Here is a 25,524-nt window from a genome sequence, read left to right as displayed (position 1 = left end):
GGGCAGATTAATGGTTATCAAAGTACAAATATCCCAAATCAGTTCAGTGACGGTTTTCAAGGGGACAATATTTACTCAAATTGATGGGTTTGGATGATGGGGGAAACTCGGGGAAAACCTTTTTTTTTTTTTATCTGATATATGATTATAACTCTCTGATATATATAATGCAATGGTTGCCCAACCTAAGAAAAGGTTGTCGTCACAAGGTTCCCATATCTGATTTTTATCTGATCTTATTTTCAGACAGGCTTTTAAGGATCAGGAGAGCAAGGGAGATAATTGTGTTACCTGAACGTTTCTTAATCTCTTAACACATTGGGGACACATTAAATATAAATAAAATAATATGTTGAGAATCAATCACTCATGATCACATGTACACTAAAAGAGTAATTCATCACTGTTATTATTCCTTATCTCCAATGGCCATAAGGACGTCGCTCTTTTAGATCAAAAAGAGACAAAATACAGTGACTAAACGCAGTTAGGATGCAACCATAATACGGTTAAAAAGATGTGTCCCCCAAAATATAATTGAGTAGCACTTTAGTTCATGGGAATGTAATCATGTAGGAGACTGGGTTGCTTTGACAGTGCTTTCACTAAATCAAGGGACTGCCTCATGGTCAGTAGGGACAGGAACATGGCCCCTATTAACCCTGAAATACCACTGTTGGCATGCCAGTTGATGTGTGCTAATTTGATTCAGCATGGATTAATTTAGAAAAATGCAACATATGAGCCTAAAACTGAAATAAACAAGGTTGTGTAACTAGATTTGGACTCAAAACAGAGCCTTAAGACCAAGGAATAATTATGTATATGATGTAGTGGTGGTGCTTTAGTGTTGCATATTGCCAATTATATTTTAGTCCTACCACAAACAAGTCGACAAAGTTAATCTAAATTCCTATTTGATTCAAGGGGATAAAAAGAATCTTAGAAACCCGGGGGCGTAGGTCCATCCATCCATCCATCTTCTCCCGCTTATCCGTGGTCGGGTCGCGTAGGTAGCAGTTCCAGCAGAGAGCCCCAAACTTTCTTTTCCCTGGCCACATCAACCAGCTCTGACTGGGGGATGCCAAGGCGCTCCCAGGCCAGCGAAGATATATAATCCCTCCACCTGGTCCTAGGTCTACCCCTTGGTCTCTTCCCAGCTGGGCGTGCCTGGAATACCTCCCTAGGGAGGCGCCCAGGTGGCATCCTTACTAGGTGCCCGAACCACCTCAACTGGCTCCTTTCGCAGGAGGAGCGGTTCAACTCCGAGTCCCTCCCGGATGACTGAACTTCTCACCTTATCCCTAAGGGAGACACCAGCCACCCTGCGGAAAACCCATCTCGGCCGTTTGTACCCGCGATCTCGTTCTTTCGGTCATGACCCATCCTTCATGACCATAGGTGAGGGTAGGAATGAAAATGGCCCGGTAGACAGAGAGCTTTGCCTTCTGGGTCTTTTCGTTACAACGGTGCGGTAAAGCGACTGCAGTACCGCTCCCGCTGCTCCGCTTCTCCGGCCCATCTCACGCTCCATTGTTCCCTCACTCGGGAACAAGACCCCGAGATACTTGAACTCCTTCACTTGGGGTAAGGACTCATTCCCTACTTGGAGTGGACAGTCCATCAGTTTCCTGCTGAGAACCATGGCCTCAGATTTGGAGGTGCTGATCCTCATCCCAGCCGCTTTACACTCAGTTGCGAACCGATCCAGTGAGTGCTGAAGGTCGCAGACCGATGAAGCCATTAGAACCACAACATCTGCAAAAAGCAGTGGTGCAATCCTTAGTCCACCGAACTGCAGACCCCCTCCCCCACGACTACGCCTCGAAATCCTATCCATGTTATCCATGTTATCCATTACAACAGGATTGGTGACAAAGCGCAGCCCTGGCGGAGGCCAACCCTCACCTGAAATGGGTCCGACTTACTGCCGAGGACCCGGACACAGCTCTCGCTTTGGGAGTACAGAGATTGGATGGCCCTGAGTCGAGACCCCCTCCTCCCATACTCCTGCAGCACGATCGGGACGGAATCCGCATTGTTCCTCCTCAATCTGAGGTTCGACAATCGGCCTGACCCTCCTTTCAAGTACCTTAGAGTAAACTTTCCCGGGGAGGCTGAGTAGTGTGATGCCTCTGTAATTGGCACAGACCCTCTGATCCCCCTTTTTGAAAAGGGGAACCACCACCCCGGTCTGCCACTCCTTCGGTACTGTTTCCGACTTCCACGCAACGTTGATGAGACGTGTCAACCATGACAGTCCCTCAACACCCAGAGCCTTCAGCATTTCTGGGCGGATCTCATCCACCCCCGGGGCTTTGCCACTGTGGAGTTGTTTGACTACCTGTGGAGTTGTTTGACTACCTCAGTGACCAGTGAGGGCGTAGGTTTGATTTATAATTATGGAAATGTGATGTTCTTCTATAATATTATAGAGACACACAGTTCAAAACAAAAGCAGCTGCTATAAGAGAGGCTGTTCTGGGTCTGTGGGGAGTGAGCGCACAGGATGTGAACCAGCCATGAAGCAAATGATTGGTTTACGTGTCTTAAAACATCCGGACCAGCACACAATAGATGAGCATGAACCCAGTTCAAATGTCATCCACTTACATTTTTTATAATTTGGTGGGGAATAAAGAACAAGATCCTCCCTCGCACCGGATTTATTTGTGCAGAGCTGACTTTATGTGTGCTGAAATCTATAATCAATCCTCCAGAACAAGGATGAGGTTTGATACCCAGCTGTGGAAGTCTGGTCCCTGTGTTTCTGCTTTCTCCTTGTCTGGATGAGGAGAATAGATGCAGGCGGAGGACAGGCTTGTCTGAATGCCTTTCAGAACAAGTGAACAAGAGAGCGTGTATTGTGAATAAAAGTAGAGAGCAGAAGATTGGTTTTGGGGCGGGAGACAAGACAAAAGGCAAAGAGCACTTAGTGTACCTTCCTCATGCCGACAGTGCTGTCAGTGTCTCAGCCGCCGCGTAAATTCTCCTTTCTCACCGCAGCACTATGTTTACATACGGGGAGAAGTTCTTAGTACTGAACAGGCTGCTTAATTTAAGTTTGCGTGTACACAAGTACATACTATTGTAAAGCAGTGTGCATGTGTGTGCGTGCATCCACCACCAAACCCATCCTAAATGTTGCCTTGGCAACGAGCTGACTGAAGTAAATGAGTGTCCTGGCTCTGCTGAGGGATTGTGGGAAAGCAATATGCCAGCGTTACGCCCCATTAGTTTGACGGACAGCCTGTTTGGCCTATAAGAGGTCAGCTGGCAAGGGCAGACATATTAGTATTCCATAGGAGAGACGCCTGGATTGGTTTTAAGCTAATGTCAATCTACCTGTGTGTGAGTGTGTGTGTGTTAGTGTGTATAAGGGTGGTCGGGTTGTGGGGGTAAAGCTTCTCCTGGCATATCAAGTGTGTGTGTGTGTGTGTGTGTGTGTGTGTGTGTGTGTGTGTGTGTGTGTGTGTGTGTGTGTGTGTGTGTGTGTGTGTGTGTGTGTGTGTGTGTGTGTGTGTGTGTGTGTGTGTGTGTGTGTGTGTGTGTGTGTGTGTGTGTGTGTGTGTGTGTGTGTGTGTGTGTGTGTGTGTGTGTGTGTGTGTGTGTGTGTGTGTGTGTGTGTGTGTGTGTGTGTGTTTGTTCGCCCTGCTGGGGGTTGCAGGCTACTCGCCAGGCAAGCACATCGCCAATTATCACTTCCCAGTCCTCCTCTCCCCAACAGAGTCAGTCAATACAGAGCCTGTGAGGAAGGCATGATAGCACCTGAACTAGACGCCTGCTTAGCTGGCTGCTTACTCGTCTTTAGAGGCCAAAACACTCATTTATAGCACCTTTCTGTCTCCATCCATCCTTTTTATTCTGCTTCCTGTCTGAAGCATTTATCTCCTTCCCCTTTGTCTTTAGCCTCCCTCATTTCCTTCACCTACACACCCTTTTTACACTTGATCCCCTTCCAAACCCATTTCTCTTTGTCCAACTGTGCTTTTCCATTCCCTGTCTCATCTGTCTGTCTCTGTGCGAGTCTCTTCATAGTTTTTTTTATTATCTCGGTCCCATCAAGTATTCCCCAGAAGACCAGGCTTCAGCATAAAAAACGTTGATGTGATATTTTGTATGGTAATGAAGGCTAAGTAATGAATGCTGGTTTTTTTATGGAATTTAGTTTGACACTTCCTAAAAGAGATTTTTTTGTGTCTAGTTATATAAAGACAATTCATGGCCGATTCATTATAATCTGTTGATGTCTTTTGGTGGCATTAGATGTAGCCAATTATGGCTGATTGTTGAGTAGTTCAGGTACAACATTTGCATGCACCGGACTCAGTGGAATGTGAACAAGTATCCTTTGACACTGCAGTGATGCTAATTTAGTTTAGTTTGGGCTTTCCCAGTCCCTGCTGTCTAAATGAGGAATACATCAATACCCATGAATGTATATAGCATTGTGTAGTGCCAATATGAGTCTGATTATTATCTCTAAAGGGAAATGGATTTCAGTAAATAACACAAACATATCTTTCAAATTCTAATCATCTAATTAGAGATGCACTTTACAAGAAAATACTCACTTTCTGTTTCTGCAGTTAAAGGTGGGGTATGTAATTTTGGAGAAACCAGCTCGAGTGCGCTAGAATTTGAAAATACCCAGCCGCAAAAAATCTGCCACTTCCTTACAGAGCCCCTCCTCCAACACACACGAACGCGCACATGACCAATGAGGGCACAAGATAAGTTTTTGCACAGATGGAAGGCTGACAGGCAGGTAGGCCATCCAGTTATTTTAGCCGGGCCGGCTCAGATGATTGGTCGTGCTTTTTACAGTACTAAGGCTTCCACAGAGGAAATTTTTTATGGATTTTTTGTCAAAGCACTTCAGATATTCATTGCTATCGGGATGTTAAGAGCATTCCATGGAATATAAAAAAAAAGTGTATCTCGAGCCGGTTTCTCAAACTTACCTACCCCACCTTTAAATAGATGCCCAAAATATTTCTCCAAAAAAACTGTAGCATGTATACTTTTCTTTGCTGTTATGAGCCACAGTAGTCTCTTAGCCACATGCTATTGTCAGCATGCTAACATAATCAAAGTAACAGTGTTAATATACTCCATAGTTTACCATGTTCATCGTCATGGTTCAGAATATTATTGGGTTAAGTTTTGCATATTTGCACTTAAAACTAAAGTACAGCTGAAAGGAATATATTAGTTTTGCGAGTATTGAGTCAGCCAGTAGTGTTGTCATAATTGGCGAAAAATTACTCCATCCCTATTTCTTAATTCTCCCTTGTTATTAATTTCACATAGTTAAATATTTCATGAATCATAATTCAGGTATTTTACCCAAAAAGACTCAGTTGATGCTGGTCTGTAAAATATAATAGTGCCATCCTTGAGCACTAATACACCTGCATGTGTGCCAGACATGAACTGCTGTTGCAGCCTTACTTCAAACGATCTTTAATTTTCACCCCCCTCTGGTCTTGAATCCCCCCTTCCTATTTCGGACCACATTGAAGTGACGGAACAGTGTGTGAATCTACTCAGTAGCGTGCAGTGCTCATGCTGAGCTATGACACCAGCTCCCACAGAGCCTGAAGTAACCACAGTTTGAAAGATAGGTAACATGGGCTGTCTTCAGTGAATGTAGTTAGAGGGACAGCCCTTTATATTAAAGAAGAAGAGAGTCACGGTGAGATTGAATAGGTGTATGGTTATTTGTTACCCCTGCTCTCCAGGTTCAGACTGTGTCAGGAGAGAGAGTAGTTTATTCTTTCTCCCCTCAAACGCGAGAAAAACAAAGGCTAAAGTGAAAATCTCTTAAGAAGAACCTTTGTATTTAAAGTATGACCACAGCTGTTTCTGAACCTCATGTGCTTATTATTGTAACCATGAGGACAAAGGTCCCGAAACCATAACAAAGTCTTAAATTTAACCCAAACCGTGATAATTCCCATTATGTTTTGTTCCTAATCCTGAAGGCAAAGCATAGTTAATTTGTATTATAAGAACAAATCATTTATAATTGGGTCAGTGCAATGTTCCTACTGTAAACAAAACACTTATTAACTGATTGAGAGTCGGGAGTCATACTGAGAAACACAATTGCTAAAGTAACGTGCAGAAACACCACATGCAGGGATAACTGTTCACCCGTCCTTTACGGTCATTCATTTTCTTTCCAACTGATTTTCTGTGCAGGGACACGTGTTACTTAATCTCACGTTTGGCTGTATGTGCACACACGCATATGAGCTTTTAAGTGTGTTGTTGTGTATGTTTACATGCTTCATATTGTGTGTATTGGCAACCACACGAACATGTATGTGTGAGCCTATGAAGAGATGTGTGCACCATTAAACACACACAAAAGCAAAAACACAAAGCATGAAAAAAGAAAGGGTATTGTTGATAATTACGTTTGAGTTCAATTTCCATTTATTTTTCTTTTGATTCTGTTTTTCTGCCTGTTCCCTTATCTCCCTTCAGACTATTTTTACATCTGCTGCTCTCTCCCTTATTCCCCTCCCTCCCTCCCTCCTTCTCTTTTCCAGCTCTCCGTCTTATCACACTTGTACTTTATTTCAGAGTCGGGCCGCTTCAAAGTTTGTGTGTGTGTGTGTGTGTAAGAACAGTCCTTGAGGTGACACACACAGCGTGAGCATGGTATCTGAGCTTGTTTCTGTGCACCCTGAGGAGTTAGCCAGTGTTCAGAGCTCGTCTTTCACAACCTCACACTTGTGCTTAGCTCACAGTGTGGCCCAGTTCAACGTTGCACAGCATGACATGGCACACTATGGCTTAGCACGGCATGTGATATGCCAACTTAACACAATAACGTTCGGATAACTCCAGACCCCCGCCCAGAGATACTCGGTTTAGAGGAACACATCACTGCAACAGCTGGTCCATATACGGCAAGGCGGAGATATAGAGCCACAGGCCAACACGCTGAGCTGACATATGGATGGGTGTTATTGTACTATTTTCACCAAGTGCTGTCAAGTCTCACAGTGCCTTGACAAACTCATTCCTGACAGATGTGTTTTATTCTGGGTTAACTGAATTATTAACACCAGACTCTTACATTAAAAAAGAATAGTGTGAAGAGTCTCCAGCCAGGATCTTACCTGGACACAATGCTGGTGATGGTGAAGATAGTGTTTAAACCATATGGCATTTACAGTATAAGCTACTGATTTATTTTGACAGGGAAACTCAATTGTTGCCAGAATAATGTTTATGCATGCAAGTTGTATTGTGTCGGTCAGGGGCGAGAGTGGGCGTACAACGCTCACAACTTTGACTCCATGCAGGATGTGAGCGTTCACATCCAGAGTCTTGCCTGTGGTTATGGATAATACAAGTAAAAGTACTTTGGTTAAAGTTAGGGAAAGATCGTGTTTATGGTTAAATATGAATAGAGTGAACATATTGTATTCAGCTTTAACCAAGAGGAAGATCCAAACCGAACTCTTGTGCTTTATATGCACAACGATAACCATATAAAATATTCATTCTTTAGCTCTTAGGCATAGATGTATTTTTGAATACATTTTACAGGGAAGACAAATGGAATATGTTGGTGGTGGACATTTCGCAGCTACATTCAGATGAACATTTTGCAATCTTGGTGACAATTTCATTAGTATCCTCAGGGGCCCTGGTGGCTTATAGAGGTTTAAAGGGATCATTTTGAGTTTTGAAATGGGATGGTAGGTACTTATCCACAGCCGTATTCAATTGTAACACCCCCAGTTCAGAGAAGCAGACAGGGTAACAGGCACTGACTTTGGTATTTTTAATGGATAGTTTGCATTCAACAATGTGAAACAAAAACATAAACAAAGCAGCGTCCTTTGACCTGAAATGACTGTTTTTGCCAAAGGAGTCTGGTAGCTTTAAAGAGAGCATTGATAATAGTTTAAGTTCCCTCTCAGATAGAGATAAAATATTCCAAGTTATACGCAATTAAACTGATAAAGATGTTTTCAATGGGGCCTAATTGGAGTTGGCTAAAAATACATTCAAAGAAGGGGGCTGGTGGTCTGACATCTACGGTGCAATGTCTCCACTTTTTTGGATGTCACTCCCCATTCAAATATCTTGTCACTTGTTTCTTGTCAGCTCTGACTTTCATACCTAAAATGGCCTAAAATGCCAGATGAAAAACTTTAAGATACGTTTTCTGATAAAGTAGTTTGATCCAGACTTCTGTTTCTACAGTGTGATTACCAAACCTGAAGGTACATTTGAACAGGAAAGAGAAGAGGGGAACTCATCATCTGTTTACTCAAATTCTATCTTTCAGTACTCCTTGCTTTCTATGATGTGTATTTCATCAGCATAAATGTGCAACTTTTCCCTCTTTTCCTTCCTTTGTAAAATATAAAAAGGATTTTATATTTTTCTAATATTTGTCTTCATTACAAAGATTGAAATCCTGTTTTCTATTAAAAAAGTTTTGGCTTTGAAGATTTGTTTCTTAATGGTGAATTATTTCTTGCGATATAGCATTTATATCTGTTCTTTCTATTTTTCTTTGAATTTGCTTCAAGTATAATTTCATTAAAGTTCTATGCTGCTTTCTAGAGGCCATAATGCTGTGAACCACAAAAACACAGCTGTTGAGATGCAGATAGTTTAAATATTAACTTTGAGGGAAATGTGTCTCACTGCATGCAAGGGGTGCACGGATTGTGACTGCAACTGGTAATTAACACATCTGTAAAATTGCTTATCCTGCATCATTGCCCTTCTGGAAATGAACACAGTCACGGTCTTTAGATGTGGTGTGGATCAAAGATAGTTACAGATTTATGAAAATGTAATTAATAAAGACTAATTGACCAAAAAGTCAAAGTCAGCTGAGTCCTTAATAACACATTAAGTGGAGTAATTAACCAAGGCAGTGGCCATTAAATCCATTAAATAGACTGACACACGGAGAGACTTTGATTTATTAGACGGAAGAAGAAAGAAGGATTTGGGGTGAAAAGTTAGCAACCTGCAGAAGACAGGAAATTCAGCCATTAATACTCACATTATCCAGCTCCTTTCTGCACTAAGCTTTCACACCTGTAAATGTTTCTGCTGCACTTCAAACATTTACCCTAAGTGGTCAAATTGAAGAGGATTCACTTAAGTAGGCCAACTCTCTGAATCTCCTGTCCTCTCCTCTCCAGTGGACGGGGCGATCCACCGCGCTGCAGGGCCGATGCTGAAACAGGAGTGTACGTCTCTTCACGGCTGCGAGACCGGAGAGGCCAAGATCACGTGTGGCTACGGCCTTCCAGCAAAGTGTGAGTACAAAGTGTGTACATGTTTGTGTGACTTCTAGCTATTTCCGTGAGGATGTGTAGGAAAGCGTAAAGGTAAAACAAAGGTAAATAAAAGTATGGCGAAAAACAACAACATAAATGAAGGCAACTTTAAAGTCAAATCAGGCATCAGGAGGGTTATACTTCTACATCAAAATGTACAAAACCTACTGAACTTTTTATCCCTTAAATGAATTGGCCTTTCCAACCCAAACTAAAGCACCAGCAAAAGCTAATTTCCACCATAATCTCTCTTACTGCCTTCCATTTATGACAAAGTAAATGGCACTCAATTATTAAGTGGCGAAAACTGAAGATTCAACATGACAGAAAAAGCTTTCCAAGGTGTTTTAATTCCAAAAACTGCCTCACCTTCCCTGACTTCTAATCTTCCGATCTCTTTTTATGAGAGAACCCTGAAGGACATTTCAACATGGCAGAATACCTCCAAAAGCCAAGCTCTGACGAGCAGTTTCGGGCAGATTTATCCTCCATTCATCCCACCAAAAATCAGAGGAGATATCTGATCTGGGACCTTTAACGGTACTGATGTTGGTCCCAGATTGATGTGAGGGGTTCAATGATTCAGTTTTGAATCTGTGAAGCTGTTAACGGGATCGCCCTGATAATATCAATCATGGTTAATATTTAGGGGGTAAAACTTACATTGGATTTCTTAAATTGGAAATGTAGGTGCGTGAAATGCATGCTTGAAATACCAGGATGTCCTGCTGTATAATACAAGCTTTTCTGGCTCTTCTTACCCACAATTATTTGCGGAGAGGATGTACAGTAGGAGCAAGAGCCTCAAGGTTCAAGGCACAATGTTCGGAGGAAGTTTTCTATCTGCATATTGCATGCAACAGTATATTCTTTGTTAGGGCAGCTGTTGGAACAAAGCCACAATCTCAGTTTCTGCTGTATTGATTTTGATCCTTTTCCTAAATGTCCATTGTGAGTCTGACAACGTTAATAGAGTGCAATGCTAAATAAATGGAGTACATTATTCTAACGTGATGGATTGTTTATAATTTAAGTCTTTGAAATAGTTACACTCAGAATTTTACTTGCCAAATGCAAAGTGTGACGGTTCAAAGAGTTCCTATGACACTGAAATAGAACCACCTCCTCCCCCTTAATTATAAACATTAAACGTTATCTTTTGTAAGAAGCTAACCATGCTAATGTCAATCACTGTAATGACACACACACACTCACACACTCACACACACACACACACACACACACACACACACACACACACACACACACACTCACACACAGCACCAAAATGTTTTGCAAATATGCTGTCACCAAATTGAGTATTATATAATGACCACCCGGGTGTGTTTCGTGGGTGTGTGTTTGAGAAAGATTAAAGTAAAACTGAGTCTGTGTGATATCAGCTTATGGTTCCATGGAGAGTTTAAGATCACAGCGAAACAAGAAGAGGAAAAGAAGTTAAGAGAGGCGAGGATAAAGGCCAGCTCAAGGCAGAACAGAGAGCAGGAGTAGAAGACATAGATAAGCATACAGTTGGGAGAGTGGTGAAAGAAATACAAATAAAACGAAGTGGCATGGGGGAGGGGACGGATGTGAGGGTAGCTAAGAAAAGAGGGAATTAGTGAGGAGATGACATCTTGAATTGTCTGTTCTGCTTTTATTGGTTAACTCTGTGGATGTTAACTGTAATGCAAATACCTGAAGGGGATGATGCTGCTCGTCATGCATGTGATCTGGTAGTATGAATACTGAGTTTACCTGCATACGAGTGTAGTACACTCAGTGTGTTGATTGCCTGTCAGGTCCCATCACTCACTTACCTGTAAGTATCTGTCAGCTGGACATCTGTGTGACTGACTATCTTTCCGACTCACTGACTGACTAACGGTGTGTGTGGGTGTGGGTGCATTCATGTGTGCGTGGCTGTTACCCAGCATGCGGTATGGAGACTGGCTCTCTCCGCTCAGACAAAATATTAAGTCCCAAGAATAATTCAACATGCGTCTGCTCCGATGCTTAAACACTCACAACAGGGCTTGATTACCTCTCAGCAGGGGGGCGTGAGGCAAGACAGCAACAACACAGGGAAAGCAGAGGAGGGATAACAAAGCAGGCAGAGGACTGTGTGAAGGCTGTGAACCGCCGTGGATAAGAGAAATATATGAAAATGAAGCTCGACAGGAGCGAGGCAGGGAGGTTGAGAGACAGGTCCAATCTCAGAGCCAACACTTTGATCTTGATTTGTATGGGCTTGCCACCAGATGTGGAATTTAAAGAGCGTGTGACTCAGAATTTACCAAATGGTCCCGAGGACCCTCTGTCAGCCCTCCGTGCAAAGTGTCCGCAGACGATCCCGCAGCCACTTAGACAGCAGCATCCCACTATCGTAACCTAGCAACACCCGGAGTGCGCGGCACACTACCGCTGCTGTTTAGCAAGAGTCACATGCAATTTGGGGATGTTGACAAATGACAGCTGGGAAATTTCAAGCAGGCCCTGCCTAAACTCACGTGATAACCAACACATGAAGGCAGCTATAGCAATATGTCAACTTTGGGGCAAATAAGCACCTCTAATTAGAAGGACTTCCTCAGATCACTTTAGAGCCAGCTGCGTGCTGTTAGATGTGCACATGTGTAGGTGTGCGCTTGTGTGTGTTTTGTGGTTTCCAGACAGGGGAGTGTGGGCCGTAAGTGTTGTCCAGGCGACCCGGAGCCCCAAAGCTCACCTGTGTACCGATTAACACAGCTGTAACCCTGTGGACGTGTTCCCAATGCGGCCCTCACTCCCCAACGAACACATATACAACACACCGAGACAACTACACAGGGGAGGGAAGGTGTCAGGGGCCGGGGTGAAGACAAAGAGAGGGACAACATAAGGTCAGATTCATATTCACATCCAGTGAAGGAAGCACCCTGCGTTAGTGAAGTCAATGCAGACTTACAACCTTGACAACATTTAATTTTTATTCTGGATAGGAACTGAACCATCACAGGTCTACAAATACAGTGCATAAGAAGTATTAGACATAAAGTTCTCAAGGCAGTCAGCTGCACAGCTTAATATTTTTCCAAGGTAATACAGATTTATTTTATGTCTGGCAGGTGCAGTTAGGCATTTAAAATAGGTCTTACAGAGCTATATCCGTTCTCTAAGCTTTGTTTTTGGTCCTTAGAAAAATATCTCAGCTGCGAATTGCTGCGCTATATTTACCAGCTAGTCCCTTTCTTTCTTTGTCTGCTGAGCAGGTAGACTAGAGTAGGATTTCCAAACCCTTTTACCTAACAAGCTGCCAGCTGCAGCTGAAAACAATGCCGATCAGAGCGGTGAAAAATAACCCGAACAGAAAGTTGGGGCCAGGATAAAAGTAAAATTCCCTATTATATTTGTGCCTTAATTGAGAAAATTTCAAACATAACAAAAACATGTTTATTTTAGTAGCTTTGAGATTATTTGGAATACTGTAATAAATAAAATATTAAAAGAAAAAGAACCCTAACCACAAAGCGGTACACCTTTGCAGTCACATTTCTTTTTCTGGATTTCAGTAGCTCAGTTAAATGGGCAACACTTTGTAGCATTAATTGCACATATTGCTTAAATGTTGCCCCAAATACTTTCTGTTTGCAGTGTCTGGTATTTTGGGTGGAAGTTGGTAGACAGCAAAGGATGCTGTTTGGGGAGTAAGCACAGTTGGAGGTGGAAAAAGATGGAGGGAAAACAAGACGGAGATGGAAAGGCCCAGGAACAAAAAGTGCTAAAGGAAATAGAGAGGTACAAAGCAAGAGAGATATCACTCTGTCAGAAACTGGCTGTTATGCTCCCTCTCTTCCCTCTCCTGCCTCCCATCTCCCAGTTTCTGTTCCCTCGGTGGCCAATTACTGCTAATTAAAATCCTCACTGCAGCCTCCTTGACTCCCCCTCCTCTCCTCCGATATCTCTCTGCTTCCTCTGTCGCCCTGTCACTCTCTCTTGCCTGTTTTTCTTTCTCTCAAGACGTGATCAACAACTTAAACACCTTCTTTCCTCCTGTTCTTCTCATCCTCTTCCTCACCTTTCTACCTCTTCACCTTTTCTCTCCCTTCTTCTTCTTCTTTCTCTCTTGTATCTGACTCTTGTCTTTACCCACCTTTCCTTCCCTTCCCCGTCTCACCTGCTCCCCCCCCTTCCTCCACTTTTCCTATCATCATCATCAGCAGTGAGGTTTCTTTAGTAGTGCCGAGGGACTTGACAAGGCTCTGGGCTGAAGACTGTAGCACTCAGACAGTGATACCTTGCTAGTTGAGAGTTTTTCTTCCTCCTTTTTCTTTTTTTTGTGACAAGGTTGTCGACATCTTTGCTTCTTCCTGCCTCGGCGTCAGCAGTGTGATCCTTGTAGGTGTTAAAAAGCTTCGTCAAAGCTGCTGCTGCTGATGAGGAGAAGCGCGATGATGATGATGATGATGATGATGATGATGATGATGATGATGATGATGATGATGATGATGATGATGATGATCACAGCAGCCCTGGTGTTAATTCATTCAGTTAATTCATTCGCCTTGAAGGAGAAAATGGGGATACAAAAAAAACTCCAGTGTTGTTATGCTTAGGGAAAGAGAGTTTTAGTGAGGGAGTAAAGAAAGTCTTTGCTGCTGCTTCTCTGATGAAGAGAATTATGTTCGCTCCTTTTAGCATCGGCATCTTGTTCCCCCCCATTTTGTCCCCTCTTATCCTCCTGTTAGAATAACTGGCCCTCTGTCTTTTTCAGAGAAAGGTAGAAAGAGATAGGGAGAGCCGTAGGGGCCTTTACAAGACCTGCCTTCCTTTTGTGCCAAAGGCCCGGGTCTGGATTTAAGAGCTGTGTCCGCTTGGATGAGCACAAACTGAGGCCGGCCGCACAAAGGATCAGCTAGTCTTTTTCCTGCCTTCTGCTTTAAAGGCAGATAAAGAAAGGCATGGAACAGATGGAGGTATGAGGAGAGAGAAAGAGAGACAGAAAGGGGAGGGGAGAGGATGGACGCATGGAAGGATGGCCGTTAAGAATGAAAAGCAGGAGCAGCGACTTGTGGCCTCCCAGGTAAAGATCCCGAGAGGCCAAAGGGGGAGGAAAGGGAGGGGAGGGAAGAGAGGGAGGAGAGGGAGGGGAGGACGGAGCCAGAACGAGGGGTAATGACAATTGGCAGGGAAAAAGCTGGAATGGCACACAAAAAGAGAAAAGCCGGGGCGGGTGTCACCGGGTGGCACTCGGTCAAGTTCTGTTAAGACTCAAGCCAGTGTGACGGCCACTTATGAGAGAGAGCACACACACACACACACACACACACACACACACACACACACACACACACACACACACACACACACACACACACACACACACACACACACACACACACACACACACACACACACACACACACACACACACACACCTTTCTCACTGCCTCTTTGCAGGGTAAATGTGCATAGCAAATCAGGTGATGAATATAGTTTGAGCTGCACTCCAGTACAAATTGACTTTGCTTCTCACCCCCTGTGTTACTTCTTGTGTCCCTTCCTTGTCTTACCTGTCTGTTATTTTTACCATCACTTTGTTTCCTTTAATTGTGTTGTTCAGCCTGTGTGTTTATTGTGCAGCGTGATGGGACCTTAATAAAACAAGTGTAGCAGTATGTTGTATAAAAGTGTCTTAATGTCATCTGTCAGAAACAAGCTTTTGTGTTATAATTAGGTCAGACTTTGTTTTTCATTAGTGAAATAAGCGTCTTACTATCTTATTCTAATCGATCTGAGAGAAACCACATATTCCGCAACTGGAAAACAGGATAAACCCACAGAGGACATTAGCACTTTGTGAGGAGAAGAGCTCTCTGACAGAGGACACTGACATAAAAGAAAAAGGCTGTGGGAAGACTTTTCAATGAGACTGATGGAATGTGTCAGCCTGAAAAGAAAACTAAAAGGAAGAAGCTTTTGCACACTCTCCGCCATACTTTAAGTTATATTTCTCACACATACATTTATTACATTTGTATGCAAATATTTTAATCAGGTTGGCTGTAGGGAAATAAGAGAGGTGCATCCATGTGGACCGAGTTTATTGCACCAAAAATCATCTCCATTTTTAGAAACATTATGAATCCACATTTACATACAAGCCTTTGGTAGTTATTTACTTCAGCATCCCCAGAGAGATGAATGATTCTTTTAACATTACATGTATTGAACAGCTGTTGTTAATAGCTACTTTAAAGCAGTATAGATTTCAAGTATTGACCTTTTTTCCACCCTGGATCTATTTATGTTTACTCAGAGCCACCAACAACACAGGACACCCTGCATTCTTTTCAAATATCTGCACAGTAGAGATGTTAAACTATTTTGTGAAAGTAGATTTTCTTATGAACAAGAAGATAATGCTAGCCTCTGCAAAGCAACAAAAACAACTGTAAGGATCCCCGACAACGAGCAACACTGATATCAGGGCTACGGTAGAGTAAAACCCCTGGGAGTGTTAATAAGTATTCAGGTGTTATCAGTTATTGATGTAGCTTATTCAAATAAAAATGTTTTCTATCCCTCCTTTGTTGACGGGACATTTTTGTTGTGTGCTTTAAAAGTGTCAAGATATGTCTTGTTTATTTATTTTATTTATTTATTTAACCTTTATTTAACCAGGATAGGTCTCATTGAGATTAAAAATCTCTTTTTCAAGAGAGTCCTGGCCCAATAATGGTAACAGCACAGTTTCAGACAGTTTTACAGTTACAAACAATTTAAAAAAAACACACAATCACAACACAGTCATACACCAAGTTTAGCCAAAGCATTTACAGACACAGCGGCCTGCTTCGAGGTCAGTTAAAGTTGCTTTGAGTGTTTCTAATGAGACCAGCTCTCTGAGTTTCAGCTCAGTTTGAAGCAGGTTCCAAGCTTGAGGGTCAGTGTAACTGAACGCCCTTTTCCCAAGTTCAGTACGGACCTTTGGTACAGTTAAAAGGAAAAAGTTCTCTGAGCGAAGTCGATAGGATCCAGTGCATTTTTTATTTATGTACATACTTAGATAACTAAAAAGAAAACCAATATCTGCCCCATTGGTGACTTCTTAGACTTGTAATACTTTAGATACATTTTGATGATGAAACTTGAGAAAGGAAATAATTAGTTTGGGATTTTATACAACATAAAAATGTATATGCATGGAGGTTGAGTTTGAACATATGGGAAGGCAAGGTGATTTTATTATGACGTTTTTCTGGAAGAAACAGGAAGAGCATTATACAGGTAAACAATCATGTAATCGGTTACACAATGTTAGTAGTTTAACAGGCTGTGCTGTACAAAAGGAATCCTTCAGTCAGTGAAAAGCCAGAAATCTATATAACATCCAAAGCTGGTTGCAGATTTAGTTTTTGCTTAAACTTCTCTGTAAGCATCAAAAGAGAAACAGGAGAAAGAATCGAACATCCATTGAGAAATCAGCAAAGTTAAATTAGAGTCAGTACAATAAGGCTCAAATTAAATCATAGCACAGAATATCTTTGTTTGATCGGAGGACATTTCTCTATGGAAACACGGTCTGCGGGGTAAGAGTCAAAAAGACCTCACATATATTTAACAGAAGGTCATGATTCCCACCTCCGTGTGCAAAATCGACCTTTTTCAACCACATAGAAACAACGGCACAATACTTCACTGATGTGCATGGCCTCTGCATTCATATTTCACATTCATGTTCTTCCATAGGCAGTTTTAAATCTCTGCTTTATCATAAACCAACGTGCTGCACACTCAACCTGTGCACACATGTATTTCAATTTTGAAATATTTTATCTCTAGCAGGATGATAAAATGTGGCCGTCACATGCATATCTTTGCACTTTATGCAACTACCACAATGATAGCTGCTGTAGACAACATAAAACTGCTCGTTGGAATAAAAGCTTGTGCATGTAATGTGCAAAATCAGCATTGTCATTCGCCAATCAACATATAGAGACAGAAACACCACATAAAGGGATAAAAGGGCCACAGTACTTAGTGATGGCGTTGGTGCTAATAGATTCGTCCATCCATGTCCACCAAACTCACATACATGGTAATTATCTGCAAAAAAAACCTATTGAAAGTCTTTATGCTGTAACATGTAAGTAACTCATCTGTAATGTTAAGGAAAGGTACACTATGTTCTTCTTTCAGATGAATACAGTATATACCTTCATATTGGCACTTACCCTTCATACATTGTCAACATTGTTAACAATGCCTTGTAGAAACATTTTATTATATCCACATATCAAGGACCTTTTTTTTCTGAGGATACATCTTGGTTATGCCATTTTTCTGCCTTTTCATGATACAGTTTGTTTTATTATTGTTATGTAGCCTATGTTATTCTCTTTTCACAAAGTAGTGACATTTATATTTTTTCACTGTAGTCTGAAAATACAAATATTCACTTCAACATAAAAAGAACTACGCGCTTAAAGGTGGGTATGTAATTTATTTCAGAAACACTTTTTGTTATATTCCATGGAATGCTCTTAACATCCCGATAGCAATGAACATATTAAATGCTTTGACATTAAATACATTAAAAAATATCATCTGTGGAAGCCGTAGTACTGTAAAAAGCACGACCAATCATTTTAGCCGGCCCAGCTAAAATAACTGGATGGCCTACCTGCCTGTCAGCCTTCCATCTGTGCACAAACTTATCTCGTGCCCTCATTGGTCATGTGCGCGTTCGTGTGTGTTGGAGGAGGGGCTCTGTAAGGAAGTGGCAGATTTTTTCCGGTTGTGTATTTTCAAATTCTAGCGCACTCGAGCTGGTTTCTCTACCCCACCTTTAAGAAAAGTGATTTAATCATAAAAAAGTATCAAGTCTGTATTCATCTGCAATTGATGTAACAGAAAGGAACGAACATCATACTTCCTCTTTGAACATTTTGAGATGTTGTCTTAAACCCATCTATCTTCCTTGTCAGAAACCTTGCATCTACATTACCCACAATACAACTCGACTACTATCTTTTGGTTGTGTTATAGAGGTATTGCCCAATGTGGCCTCGAGCCACCAGCCTAAGGTGGGGATGAGGAGCAGCTTTTGTGGTGACTTACAGCTATTTATCTTTTTTTTCCTGCAGCTTTTTAACCTATGCAGTAGAACTCCACAAGACCTGTAAACATACTTTGATGTTTTGAATTGTTGGAGTTTCCTTTTAACCCAGCGGCAACCTCCAGATCTGAAAAGTGAAACTAATACAGAGGTGCATTAAACTTCCCTTTTCTTTAATAGCCAGTAGGTGGTGGCTCCAGGATCCAAAAGTAAAAGTGTAAAAGTCTTTGAGAAAATTGACCTGCTTCTCACCTCAGTGAACATTCTCCTGACGCGATTGTGGTCTAAATCACTGGTTTTAAGTCTTCTTCAATACAGCATGATGTTTAAATTGTTGCTCCATTTAGAGTTAAATAGATAATAAATAAGGGTTTGCTTTAGACTGCCTTGTTATTGACAGGTCATTAACACACACAATGGTTGGGTGTTTCTCTGTGTTTACCCCTTAGATCCTTATCCCCCGGTATGTTTTCAATTCATTAAGGTTACTTTTGTAATATTTTGGTTTGCTTAAAATGTCATGCTCATTGCTCCACCCTCTCATGTCACTGCTGGCTCCAAGAGCCACGATGGTGATAGCCAACACGCTAAACTTGAGGTTTCACAGCATTCACTCTCACCAGTGCAGCATCAATTCAATTAAATGATTTGTAAGTGTTCACATACTGTACTTTTGTCTTGGAGTGTACATTGGTTCCATTTTTAATTCACTGAAAGGGGATTCATAATCCCTTTTTGTTAACGAAGCCAAATAGCAGCATCATCTAATCACACAGGGCGATTGTGTACATTTTCAGCATTTTAAATACACATACAAGTCCCTTACATGTCAGTCACACACACAGTTTCTGAAGACACCCGCCAACTTTCTCCCTTTCACACTGCTCTTCACACACTTGCTCACACACGCTCCATAACACACTGTCCAACACACTCTCTCCTTCACACATAAATCCCCCACACCTCCTAACATGCTCATCTCCCCATCGAGCTCCCCCCCTCTCTCCCACTCTCTCCCTCTCTGTGTTTCAGGGTAATGTGAACCAGCAGCCGTAACACCGCTGGGGGGGAGGAGGGGGAGGCCGGGGTGGTGTTGATGTATGGTGGAACTAAAGCAACACTGCCGATCGATAATGTAAACAGGAGCAAGGAGAGGCGGTAAATAAGGCTGACTCCTGACAGAACTGTCTACCCCAGGTGACGGAGAGAGAGAGGGAGAGAAAGAGATGAAGAGGGGGTGAGATGAATATCGAATAGTGGAGGGAAGGGAGAGACAAGAATGCAGGAGATAATGGAGGGATGAGAGAGACAAGGTAGGAGAGGAGGGGACAAATGGTGTTTGAAAAAGAGGCAGGAGACGGATGGATGAGGGATGGATGAAATGGTATAAAAGAGAGGAAGGATGGGTGACAGAAGGATGGAGGAGAGGGTAATGAGGCGAGAGGCGATGTGGGGATGACTGTATGAGGTAATGCTGGAGGGGGGAGGCTGGGAGAAGAGTGACGACAAAGGACGTAGAGAGTGAAACAGAAAGATTGAGTGAGAAAAGGATGGATGAAGGAGAAAAGAGGTGAAGAGACGGAGGGGAAGAAAAGATGATGAAGTGGGAGGAAACTGCACTGGTTAACAAAAAAGAGGACAGAAAAAACAGATAATTCGGTTAGCAATGAGGAGCAATTACCAATCATAGATTACAATTACGTTTTCGTGTGTGTGTGTGTGTGTGTGTGTGTGTGTGTGTGTGTGTGTGTGTGTGTGTGTGTGTGTGTGTGTGTGTGTGTGTGTGTGTGTGTGTGTGTGTGTGTGTGTGTGTGTGTGTGTGTGTGTGTGTGTGTGTGTGTGTGTGTGTGTGTGTGTGTGTGTGTGTGTGTGTGTGTGTGTGTGTGTATTTTCAAAACAGTGTAGCAGTGACATTTAACTGATGAAATACAGATGAATGACCACCAAGTGACCCACTGTTGAACCGCACCAGCTCACCACACACACACACACACACACACACACACACACACACACACACACACACACACACACACACACACGTGACAAATTACGATTACACAGTACGCCTTTTGTGTTTCTACTGTTCCTTTTTCTTGCGTGACTGCCTTTTTTGACTGCGGTGGTTAATCTGCACATTCACATGTTCGAATGCTTCTATATAAAGAAAAAACTGCAGCTTTTCTTATTAAAAATATTATAAAAAATATTTTAAAAAAAATCTTATACTAAAAATATAATAGTTGCTTCTAACCAAGTGGTGAATCACAATGGTGATTCATATAGCCAGCTCTTAAAAGTGCAGTTTAACTCCAGTGGGTTTTTTTCATGCTGTGATTTGATAATGAAAGGTTATCTAATGTTCTTTTCTCAGATTCAGTATTGTACCAAATACAACGTTGAGTCGTGTTTTAAGGCATGTGGCCGCCCTCATGGGAGGTTGATTGTTCAGACAAATGTCACCAGATTATTTCACAAAAGAGAGTTCCTATATCAATCTGATGAAAATCAAGTTGGGCCGAATGATTCAGGATTATCCTCCGTCAAAAGTCAGCACAATTATTCTGTGATGATATAATTTACAAATTACCTTTGTTAATAATACTTGTGAGCTCTCAGTGATTCAAAACGTAACAAAAGGTCTTCTCGAGCTAAATCAATTATTCTGCATTCAGAAAATGAATGAGTAACATTTTTGATAATCGATTAATTGTGCAACTCAAACAAAATATAAAGATTCAACAGTCTAAGTGCTGAGCTAATTGTCGCTCACTGTCTCTCCACCTGCTGTTTGAGACCTTTATCAAGTATTTCTGTAAACAGCCCTTCATCAGACCTTGCAGAGGACAGTGTGCTTTTATTCTGCATGTTGATCCAGAGTCTTCTCCTACGCACTTGTCGATCTACAGCTTGCTCTTTAAAACTCCCAGCCTCTCAAATGTGAACATATGCTGTTTTTGCATTATCATATAAAATAATACTTTGGGGTCTCCCGTGCAGTCACACCGTGACTTGTGATGTGAATCCTCCAGCCGAAGCTCCTAAATAAACCATCAGTGTTTGACATCAAAGCTCCTGCTCTTCCCGTGTCTCCTTCATGAGTCGGTGACTCCCACTGCATTGCTACACAGAAGTTTCCCCCACAATATAGACATCAAATTCAATTTCAATGTTTGCATACAGTATTTACAAATATATACTGTATTTGGGGGGAGGGGGTGCGTTGGGTTCTACAGGATACAGTCCAGCTTCCTCCTCGTGTGCGCCACCACCTCCACATTGTCCAGCTCAAAACAGACTACAATGCTAGCCTTCTTTGCAGGCTTGTTCAGCCAGCTAGCATCCTTTCAGCATACGGGGTAAATACATCTGTAGCTGGCTGATGTCGTGTCTCTTGACATCTAAAAGGCCTGCAGCTTATTGAGAAGCCTGCAGGGTCTGGTGGAGGATTAACAGAGCTGGAGGCATGACACTGAGCTCAGATTGGGAACAGGAGTGGAGGAGAGTCGGGCGGGAGGGACGCAGTCATTAGGGCTATCGAGTGAGATCCTCCCATTATAGATTACAAATGTTTGTCTGAATCATTCCTCTGACACCTACAGGAGGATCATTACCACTGAGAAGCTGCGATCATGATTTGTCACTTACATATTCTGCGGGAAAAAAGAAAAAAAAAGTTGAGAACATATGGACATTTCATGAGCAAATCTAGATAAATAATTGTATCATAGACATCCAGCTCCACTTTCATGCAATGTGAGGAAGTGGTATTGCATACATCTTAGATAATCTATGCTATAGAAGAATATCATGTCTAATAGCCATGTCGATGTATTAATAAGGCTTTGATTGCATCACTTATTATTCTTTCTGTGTGAGTCCGTGCACTCAGACTAAGTGATTTCTCAGAGACCGCACTCTTTTTCATCAGTGAGCTGTTTGATGAAGAACTGTCATGTTACAGAGGCAGGTTTCTTTCTACCCACATCTGTTGAGTCAACAGTGTAGGCAGCTCCAGTCTGCAGTGCACGCTTTCATCCACACACTTCTGGTCTCACTGAGGCATCACAGCATATCGTTTTTGATAGGTTGCCATTGGTGTTAAGCTCCTCGTCTCCTGTTTAATGACTGCAGGAGGAGAATTTTCTGCTGAAACGGCTGCTTTATTCAGAAGAGCAAGAGAAATGCAAATGTTATGTGACGAACCCCCAGAGAATTATCAGTAGCTCCACAGTTCCCTTCAGCTCTATGCAAAGCTATTGCTAGCAGCTTTTGCACAGATGTAGATTCAGCTCTGTGATGTTCCCTCTCCCGTCTCTTTTATACAGAACGGCACGATGGAATAACATTGCAACTGTCCCACCTTGAGCTTTTCAGCTTGTTATATTGCGTTTACTGATGCGGTTCACTTTCAATGCTCAGTACGATTATTAAACACAGCTTGTTGCAGAAAAAAGCTCTAAAAACAGCAGCTAAAGGTCCAGATGTTTTCCCCTGGAGTTGATCAAAAGTTAAACTAAAAGACCTACAGTACATGCATCAGGTGGACAGAATCTCAATGCTAGTGTCTCTGTAGTAGTGTTTTCTAATATGCTTGTTGATATAAGAGGATACTATGTCAATGTTGTGTTAATAGCTTGTCCCCACAAATGGACAAAACAAGTCAATTAATGCAACTTTCATAATTAATATGCTTAATGTTCAATTTAATGTTTATGCGGGTAATAAAGTGAACTACTTGGGGCACATTTTTGAGCATTTTTCCTGAAGACAAAATAAGTACTCTGTGGTGTAATTCCACACTAGAGGACAACAAAACTGCATTTACATAAGTCTCATAACCTCTTTTACAAAACATAAAAATAAAATGAATATTCTCTCTCTTTGTACGACCAGATAGAATAATTAACATTTGACAGTGTCTAAATTAATAATACTAGTTGTTGAAAGACATTTAAGGTATTTTTCATGATTTATTATTTATATATTTATTTATTCATTTATTCGTTCAGTCATATTTTTGTGCTTTAAAGTAACGTTGTTGGTTTTTTAACCCTCTGCATGCTGCATTTTTATAACTTTTAACTTCTTACAGTATATTGTTGATTGTGTCTATGAGTTGACATGCTAATAGAGAGTGTGTGCTATTCCCCTTTGGGATTCATAAAATGAAGTGTCCTCTCTCGAAACATAAAACAAATGGGTACTGTTACAGTATCGGAGACTATACCTTCAAGCCTATCCGAACAGTCGAGCTTAAATATTTGTAAATGCATGAAAATCGATTTTCAATTTCAAGCATCATTTAAACAGCATCAACAAATCAGATATCTTATAGACGTACCTCAAGTTGTTAACTGTTAAGTTAATTTGTACCATTTTGTTATTGTATTTAGAATATTACAATAATCTATTATAATAACCCGGTTTTATTCAAATGTCATGTATCTAAAGATAAATGTGTAAAACCTGTGTAACATGTTGTCAATATGTATGCTACCTTGCTGATCTTAAAGAAGATGAAACAAAAACAGACTTTAGATTGAAGCCTAAACTACTTTTCCTCTTTCCCAAGAGTTTCGTCTCTTTCAGCTTCGTGTCTCAAATGCTTTTTTATCAAGTGAAAAAAAAAAAAAATAGATTTCTTTGGCAGCCAGAGCTCTGTTCCACTGTCTGGATGTAATGAGCTGATCCTGCATCGCTAACCAAATATCCTCCATTGATTGTGGTTAGGCGGCTGAATTTGCTTGTCAATGGATGCAACTTCAACAAATCCTAACAACTAACGAGCCTGTAAAGTGAGCGGGGGAAGTGGACACAGGAACACATTTGATGCTTCTGGTGTGAATTTCTGGTTTTGAAATAATATCGTCAGATCAGATTTCAAAAAGTCCCAAACACTGTTAAATATTTCTGCCTAATGGCCTCCAATCCTCGGAGAGCTGGATTAAAGAGCTTCTCCTGGGTCTGGTGTGTGTGTGTGTGTGTGTGTGTGTGTGTGTGTGTGTGTGTGTGTGTGTGTGTGTGTGTGTGTGTGTGTGTGTGTGTGTGTGTGTGTGTGTGTGTGTGTGTGTGTGTGTGTGTGTGTGTGTGTGTGTGTGTGTGTGTGTGTGTGTGTGTGTGTGTGTGTGTGTGTGTGTGTGTGTGTGTGTGTGTGTGTGTGTGTGTGTGTGTGTCTGAGGCAACAATATTGTTTGAGGTTCATGGCAGCATCTAAAAACAAGGGATAGCTAGTTATTTTTGTTTAGAGGCAATGACATAACCGACTGCTGCATTTCCTCCTAAGGTCATTTCCACAGTCAATTCTGAACAGACAGAAAAGATACTAATCTCTTTAGATTAATTGTGATTTAATTTCAAAATCGTAAAATAATCATCCATAATTCCAGATAGGAATCATAGGAAAATATACTGTAACTCCAGAACTTATCTTATCACATATCGTTTTCTTTTGTATGAAGGTAATCCAGTGTTATCCATCAGTACACTGCAAACAGGAAGAGCTGTAAACATATTCAGAATACTTTTAATTACAGCCATTGGCAACAAGTATAGGCTAACAAAACAATGGCTTACTTGCTTTTAACAGCCCTGAAGCATTATTTGAACAATACATCTTTCTATATGGACTTGTTCCATAATGCCAAATATTATTGGATCAAATGTGAGACTGTGTAAAACTGAAGTTTCAAGAGTGATTAGTTAAGGGGGAAAAAAGGGAACCATTTATATAATGAAAGAATCCTACTTTATTTTCTTATTATTTATATTTGTATTTCCAAATGCAACTATCCAATTGTATTTTATAATCCAAAGATTTTTTTTTTGTCTTACTATTTTCATTTTGGTATTGTGTTTTTTTGACTCTATGGAAATGAGGGTCCCCCCTCAATGATCTCTCGAAAATATTTTAAGGTTAAATTAATGATTTATATTTTTGTTTTTTATATAAACCTAGTTTGAATAAAAAAACATGAATTAACTTGACAAATAATTTACACCATGTCTGGGAATTATTATGATATCCTTTTTATTTAGAAACAATAACAAACACCCACCTCATGATATAACATGTGTCTCAGGGTTTTCTGC

The 25,524-nt window shown here is 41.3% G+C and overlaps 1 protein-coding gene across 3 annotated transcripts in view; it reads left to right on the top strand.

Moving 5' to 3' along the window:
• The window catches only part of macrod1 (mono-ADP ribosylhydrolase 1), a 115,429-nt gene that overhangs the window by 72,806 nt on the left and 17,099 nt on the right, over nt 1-25,524 (top strand). For all 3 annotated transcript variants that reach the window (XM_079671513.1, XM_079671512.1, XM_079671511.1), the window contains one exon: nt 9,192-9,308. In XM_079671513.1, the coding sequence (XP_079527639.1) occupies nt 9,192-9,308 (117 nt within the window). The remainder of the gene's footprint in view (nt 1-9,191; nt 9,309-25,524) is intronic.

Source organism: Notothenia rossii, assembly GCF_949606895.1.
Source record: "Notothenia rossii genome assembly, chromosome: 3".
Lineage (NCBI taxonomy): Eukaryota > Metazoa > Chordata > Actinopteri > Perciformes > Nototheniidae > Notothenia > Notothenia rossii.
This window is presented reverse-complemented; position numbering and strand designations above follow the sequence as displayed.